Below are 7176 nucleotides of genomic sequence, written 5' to 3'. Positions count from 1 at the left end.
CCACGTATTACAAATACAAAGCACAGGTTTTATAAGGACATTAACTGAGGCATATTCACATGAAACATATACTATTGCAATTCATGAGATTGCGTTGGATGTGTGTTTAAGTAGTGCTATATGTATAGTGTGTGTGTGTGTGTGTGTGTGTAGAATAACTCTTAAGTTGTATCTCTTAAGTTGTAACACTGCAAAATATTTGAACCGAGAATATTTCATATAACATATAATTCAGGCTTCCCTGTTTTACACAGGACGTTCTGAGAGGTGTTCGCAATACACAGGCTTTAATGACCCATCTGGTTAAAAGAGAGATACCAATAAGGGGACTCTGAGGAGCATAATCAGACCCTGCTTTAAAGGGGCCTCTGGAGAGAAATGAAATAAAAGCTCAGACGTGAAGGTTTTCCCTGAGCGCTGCAATTCCACTGGCTTCACTGGGTTGGAAAAAAACATTTCGGTGTCCACACTGTTTACATTTGCACTTTGGTGTGACGGTGCAGTAGATCGCTCACGTTTGAGGTGCTCGCTGTCATGAGGTCAAACAAATAGCACATTCATCCCAGCATCCAGTGCAGCTTCCTCTCAAAAACAGAGGAGCTTAATTCATAAACCACAAATTCAGTTTAGCGGCGTTCCATGATAAGGAAACGTTCTCTTTGGTCAGCCACAATAAATCCATCTCTCTGGTCTGTCAGAAACAAGCTCTCTCTCCTGTCTGACACAAGAAAACTGTCTCTAGGGTCTACCGCAATGAATCCTTCTTTATCCTGTCCCATGGCCTCTACCTCTGCGTACGTCGGGTGTCCTGAACCCCGTCGAAATTTCATGGCAGGCCAGTGTGCTGGTCGTCTCTAGATATCAAGAATAAAATGAAGAAAAAGCTTTTGAATGGTAGTTTATATTAATGTGCAACATTCAGTTCCATTAGCTGTATATGCTTGAGTTCTGAAGTTAACCTCTATGAAGAAGAGACTGGCGCTGGAGGTGGGATGATAGTACATGTATATAGTAGCCAACACTGCAACCACCATGAGGACCATAGTGATGAGGATGCCAATGAGCAGGCCAGTCTGCATCTGCTCCTCTGTTTGCTTCTCTATAATGTCCATCTGATTCTGAGAGTCTGAAAGAGAACAAAACTGGGTGTTCGCACTTGCTTCAAAAGAACAATTATAACTATATTTTTTGCATTTTCTGAAAAAGATATGTGAATGGCCCAAATGCCGTGAAGTAATGAGCAATTCTATGTGGTTGCTAATAGGCTAACAGGCATGGTTGCTAGTTTTCGCTATGTATACGTGTTTTAAACACTGCGTTGGGTTAACTTCATTGGAAACTTCCAGTGTTATATTTTAAAATAAACTAATTTTCATCTTTTGAATGGTCAATTTCTTTTAGGAAATTTAAATAAGTAATGCCATTTTTACAGTGGCCTGGCAGATTGCTGTATAAACGCCTCTGCTCACACGCCTTCTTTAGTACTAGTTTTATCATGAAATAAACATGAACGAACATCTCATGCCTCCTCTAAATGCTCAGTCAGCGTTTCAGCCACAGAAAGACATCAAAAGAAAACATCATGTAGCATTTCATTTACCTCAGGCAACTCATCAGTGTACAGATCATTAGTTTGCAAAGAAAATAAAGTATAGAAGAGCATTTCTCAAAATATTAGACTATATCTTCAATATATTTTACTTTAGCTGTTGGCGCTGTCTTAATTATTTAATGTATATTTAAATAAATCTATTGTGAACAGTCATGACAGCCACTGTGAAACAAATGAAAATTTTGACATTTTGAAATCCAAGTTAAGTGTTGATAACTACATTTTTTAAATAAATGGTAATTAAATTTAATAGTAATTAACTGGACCACAAAACCAGTCATAAGGGTAAATTTTACTACACTGAAATTTCTGATTGATGTGTGGCTTGTCAGGACAGTATTTGAACATCTGGAATTTGTGGAAGTTCTTAGCAATGCATATTACTAATAAAAAATATTATTGGTATATATTTACTTTGGAAATTTGCAAAATATCTTCATGGAACATGATCTTTATTTAATGTCCAAATGATTTTTGGCATAAAAGAACAATCAACAATTTTGACCCATGCAATGTATTTTTGGCTATTGCTATAAATATACCCCAGTGTCTTAAGACTGGTTTTGTGTTCTAGGATCACATATTTTTCCAATTCAACTGAAAGTCATCGGGAACCAAAACAGACTGGTTACGAACAAATATCCTATTATATGTTTCAAAGTTGAAAGAAAGTTACATTTGGAACGACATGAGGATACAGTAATAAATGATATTACTATGCAGGTGTTAATTTTTATCTTGGTTTAAGGCTCTTCTAACTGGTCTCATTTGGAAGCATGTATAATGCTCTGCAGGATATAGTAAGAGACACATACCGTCAGTGAGGATGCTGGTGGGAAGGTTTCTCATAAATAAGGGTGTGCTGGTGAGTTTGGGGGTGACTGACGAGGCTGATGTGGGTGATGTTGTTGTAGTTCTAGACACTTCCGTCACTCCTGTCTGCACCGCTGGAGTGCTGCTTCTCACGAAAGGCTGCTTTCTGTCACAGCTCTGGCTCTTTGTCTTAAAAACATAACTACATAACGTTAATAAAAATGGGAGAAAGAGGAACGAAAGTGGAGGTATACCCTATACTCTATTCACCTCAGTTAAGCACCCACTGTCAACCCAGTCTTGACGATACTGGTCAAAACCACTGGAACATCTGCAGGAGAAACATTATTTGCATCTGTTGAGTACCTAGCCTTAAAGCTGAAGCACATCGCACTTAATCTATTTGACTATTGAAGCGTGTACCTCCGCAGACGACTGCACCAGCTACAGCTGAAGCCGATCTGAGCCGTAACACACGTCTCACAGCTGGAGAACTGAAGGCAGGCTTACAGCAGGAGGAGCAACATTTTAATAGAGACATGTGAAAGACGTGGGTGCTTCTCACAATAAGTGATCAGTACTAGGGAAAGATATTAGACTTCTATACAGAGCTATTTTCCATAGATGAAACCTATTCCGTCTGAGACGAATCTAGTTCTGTCGGCAGTTTAGACTCACTTGGTAGAGGAAGCATCTCAACAGCACTGACATTTGTGATCTTGGATTTTAAGAGCTCTACTCGATGATATTCATATATTGTTCTTCTTCTAACATCTGTCATGAAAAAAAAAACAATATATTTAAAACAAATGTTATTATTTAAAAAATAAATAAAATAAAAGTTTAAGTATGATAATTACTCAATTTAAAACTCATGCTAAAATTAGGTAAAATAAAATTTAAATATTTAACCCATTTTAATCAGAAATTACATTAGCATACACAATTAATAAAAGTAATATTTAAATGATACAACAATTATTAAAAAATACTAATACATGAATAGTATATATTGTAAAAAATAATTAACACTGGTGAAGGCAGAATTAATTAAAAAAAGAGAATAATTATTTTCCCTTTTAAGAAGAGTTACAGTACTTACTTGGAAGCTGTTCAATCTTATGAAGAACCACAAATGCATCAGACAGCCCGACTTTTACAGGATGATTCGCTGAGTTGATTTTGCTAATGTCAACGGGAACCTAAAAGCATTTGAGAGCCAACAATCAATCCCTGCTTTATCTGTAATGTAGTATTGGCTGCTGAAAAAACCCCCCAAAAATCTAAAAACAACCTCTTTATATGCAAAGGTGATTCTGCCATCCTTGTGTAAAGCTGTTTGGAAGGTAAAACTGCCGAGATGAGACGCATCGTGGAGATACACGCGGTCCCACTGCACAACTAGAGCTGTGCCTAACACAAAGTATATTTGCCGTTCAAACGTAACTAAATAATGCTAACAAATCACAGAACTTTCACATTTCTGTCTCATTTTACCATTATCACAATAAATCACTGTGGAATTCTGTGAGATGCTCAGGTCAAAATTAGCCATGAGAGGAGCGATGTACTGAGTAGCAGTCAGCATTCTGTGGATAACATCTCCAGTGTAGATGAAACCTGGATAGAAATGTAGAAAATATAGACTTCTGTTCAGAAATGTGGGGACTGTAAAGTTAAAAAAAAAATTTAAAGTTAAAATATGCACCACTCACCTCCCGTAGCTACATGAATTTCCCTTAATGAATGTCCGTAGAAAGGGAAATGGAAGGATAGATTTACTCTCTACAAAGACAAAGACAACAAATAATGAGTAACAATTAGAAAACTGCATCACAAAGAAACTTGGTTGCTGATTATATGATAGTACCAAAGTTTGCTGATGTGTGTTGGAGAGGATCCCATGAACTCTTCCTATCTCCATTTTCTCAATATTTACCCACAAATCCTTGTCTGCATCTGTGGGCCCATAGAATTTGGAAGTGTAGTAGATATGGCCCATATCTCTCTAATGAACAAATATACACATTAATTACAAATGAGAAGGTATTTTATAAATATGAGTTCATACATTCTTGGCTGTTCACCTTAATGGATAATTTATTGTGAGTCTCATTAGTCACAACTTCTGGAAAGCGTTCTGAAGACAATTTGCTGTGCTCTTTATAGTGTTCCAGATCATGGTTCTGACTGATCTTGTCCACTGGTTTGGATGAGAGTGTCCATCTTCTCCATCTTTTGTTGTAAAGCCTGAGGTTAACACCAGCACTCTCTTGCTTGGAGAGTGCTTCAAAGGTAAAGCAGGAGATCTCTGATGAATAAAGATGAATTATACAGTATTATATTCTGCATTGTCTGCACTGCTATACACAACAATCCCTGAATCATTGATAACCTACGTGGATGCGAATTGCTCTTTGGAGAACTGAAGAATGTAACATTGATAATGATATTTAACAGCTGTGCAACTATGCATGAAAACCTTTTATGCAAATAAACACAGTTCCTCACATCCTGCAGTGACAAGCGTGTGCCCAAAGCACTTTTTTCACAAGATAGCGTGAAACATGCTCAGAATTCCTCATAGCGCTGGACGGGGGAGTGTGAGGGCTGGGCAGTGTTTTGACTGGGGCAACACAGAGTTCGGTTGTCCTTCTCATTCGAATTCTGCCAGCGTTACTTCTGTATCTATATCTCCAGAGTAATCTGACGCTAATGTGAGAAATAAAACATTATAAATATAACAAAAGCTTGAGATCCTGTACCTCAAGCACCACGTGCTGCTCTTTTCCTGTCTGGCATTGTAAGTATGTGATATGCCCTCAGGTCTATCACATTTATTTTCAACATGCTGACAAAGACCGCAGGGTACAGTGAGCATGCATGGGCCAAAAATTCTTCTGCATGGGTAGGTGCTCACATTTATTAAAATTGTTAATACTTATTGCAATTACACTGCTTCTTTGAGACTAAGCCAAGCAACAATCTTGTTGTTATTATTAATAATAACGCGTGCCAATGCCTTTTAGATGATTTATAGGCCTGTGACACTATTTTTGTCCTGATCTTAAATGTGAATTAAAAAACTAATTCACAGCGAATGACTTGAGCGCATCGGTTCTGTGGGTTAAAAGCTTTTATAATAACTATATTTTTTAACTGAAATATATAGATTGTCTATTTTAAAAGAGAAAATGTAAGACAAGACATGTCGGTGCTTTATGAAAGCCTGCGTTTAAAATAAGAATAATACACAATCAACAATTAACAATAAAACCGAAGACTGGGCACTAGGTATTAAAAGCCGGAAAATAATAAAAATAATTAACGTGAACATTTCACAGTATTATGGAGTTGCTGGCTACTTTACCTCAATTTGCAGATAGTGAGTTTTTAAGCGTTAAATAGCTATACGTCGTAACTCTTATTGCGCATTTTGAAAACTAAAAAATGACTTACCACTGGATGGCAATTCCTGTAAGGTAAATTTAATCTGAATAACTGCAAAAATTCCTAAGAAAACATGCGGTCTTGCCGGCAGTGCCATAACTAGCCTATATTTAATGTGTCTTCTTTGTACATCTAAATGAAGGGAGAAGCCAGAAAAGTTGAACTGCACGCGAAAGGGGCGCATAATACGTGCTCCAAACACACCCACGCGAGACTGTCCAGTGACGTGCCGGTGAGGAGTTCGCGAGAGTTTACAATAAAATAATATTTTCCACCGCTCTCACTGAAAAAAAAAAAAAAAAAAAAAAAAAAAAACGATGAAATTTGTTGGCTGATGAACATATAAATGTGCAGACCTCATTTAGACGACAAACATATTCTAACATTATTCTAGTGTACTACTTAATGTAGAGTACTTGAAGAAAGCACACTGCCATACCTCAGAGAGGAATTTTAAAGAACACGAAGTACAGAAATCTTAAATGTAATGTTTTTTTCCCCCTCCTTTTGGAAAAGGTATTTAAACCACACTGAGAATAACATGTCGGAGTCGAGCATGTTTCCTGAACATTAACAGCAGACTTTGCGTCAGCATAATCAGAGCCATATTAAACAGTGGTTTAGCAAACCTTAAAGTAGTTTAACAGACATTAGAGACATGAAAATCAACTTCCACCTTTCATTTTGATTCATCTGAGCACTTAAATGATATTTTATCCTTGCTTGTAGGCGTACTTGTGTGAGTGTCTGCGCTCGTTTGAAAGGCAGCGATCGAGAGCATTGGCTGACCCATAGGAAACTGGTTCCTGTGAGAAATGAGTGGATTAGGGGAGTGTGACATGTCTCATAGAGCTGAGAGGATTCACTGACCCTTTGGTTTGGAAAAGTCAGACAGTCCTCTCCTGAATGATGGAGGGTCAACTCAAGATGTAGGGGTTCAATAAAGCGGTTTAAATCCAATGTGAACCTCTGTTTGCTGAGATTTTATTTTTGTAAAATGGAAATAAAGGAAGTGTAAAGGTGAATACCTTCTATTGAAGATAAAACCCATTTCCTGTACACCAGAAAGTTCATTTAATTTACCTAAAGTAAATTTTGAGAGCAGTCATGTTATATAGTGTCATATAATAAAATATTGCATTAGTGTTTAATTATAATATTTCAGCATAAAGTACATTTTAAAGAGCTGGTTTCCCGATACATTAAATAAAATCGTAGCACATTAGTAGGACTCTTCATCTTATTTCAGCATGATGTAAAAGCATCGTTGTTATAGGTGAAAGTATAAATTATAAAAAGAG

General features: G+C 37.0%; 1 protein-coding gene across 1 annotated transcript; it reads right to left on the bottom strand.

The window, feature by feature from the left end:
• Positions 1–16: 16 nt before the first annotated feature.
• Positions 17–7071, bottom strand: plxdc2a (plexin domain containing 2a). The gene is made up of 13 exons (XM_043256772.1): positions 5885–7071; positions 4513–4736; positions 4296–4433; positions 4141–4210; positions 3923–4045; positions 3720–3838; positions 3528–3627; positions 3104–3199; positions 2849–2930; positions 2696–2756; positions 2428–2614; positions 960–1126; positions 17–854 (listed from the first exon to the last, which is right to left on the bottom strand). The coding sequence occupies exons 1-13, from the start codon at positions 6057–6059 to the stop codon at positions 627–629; spliced, it is 1770 nt and encodes a 589-aa protein (XP_043112707.1). The 5' UTR covers positions 6060–7071; the 3' UTR covers positions 17–626.
• Positions 7072–7176: the final 105 nt, after the last annotated feature.

Source organism: Puntigrus tetrazona, chromosome 2 (genome assembly GCF_018831695.1).
Source record: "Puntigrus tetrazona isolate hp1 chromosome 2, ASM1883169v1, whole genome shotgun sequence".
NCBI lineage: Eukaryota > Metazoa > Chordata > Actinopteri > Cypriniformes > Cyprinidae > Puntigrus > Puntigrus tetrazona.
Note: the sequence above shows the minus strand (reverse complement) of the source record. Positions and strands in the feature narration are given on the sequence as shown.

Coding starts and splice junctions, on each gene's coding strand:
- plxdc2a (XM_043256772.1), bottom strand. CDS start 6,059: ATGCGCCCCTTTCGCGTGCAGTTCAACTTTTCTGGCTTCTCCCTTCAT. Junction 4,211..4,295: donor ACACACATCAGCAAACTTTG/GTACTATCATAT, acceptor TTGTCTTTGTAG/AGAGTAAATCTATCCTTCCA. Junction 3,200..3,527: donor TAAGATTGAACAGCTTCCAA/GTAAGTACTGTA, acceptor TTTTCATGACAG/ATGTTAGAAGAAGAACAATA.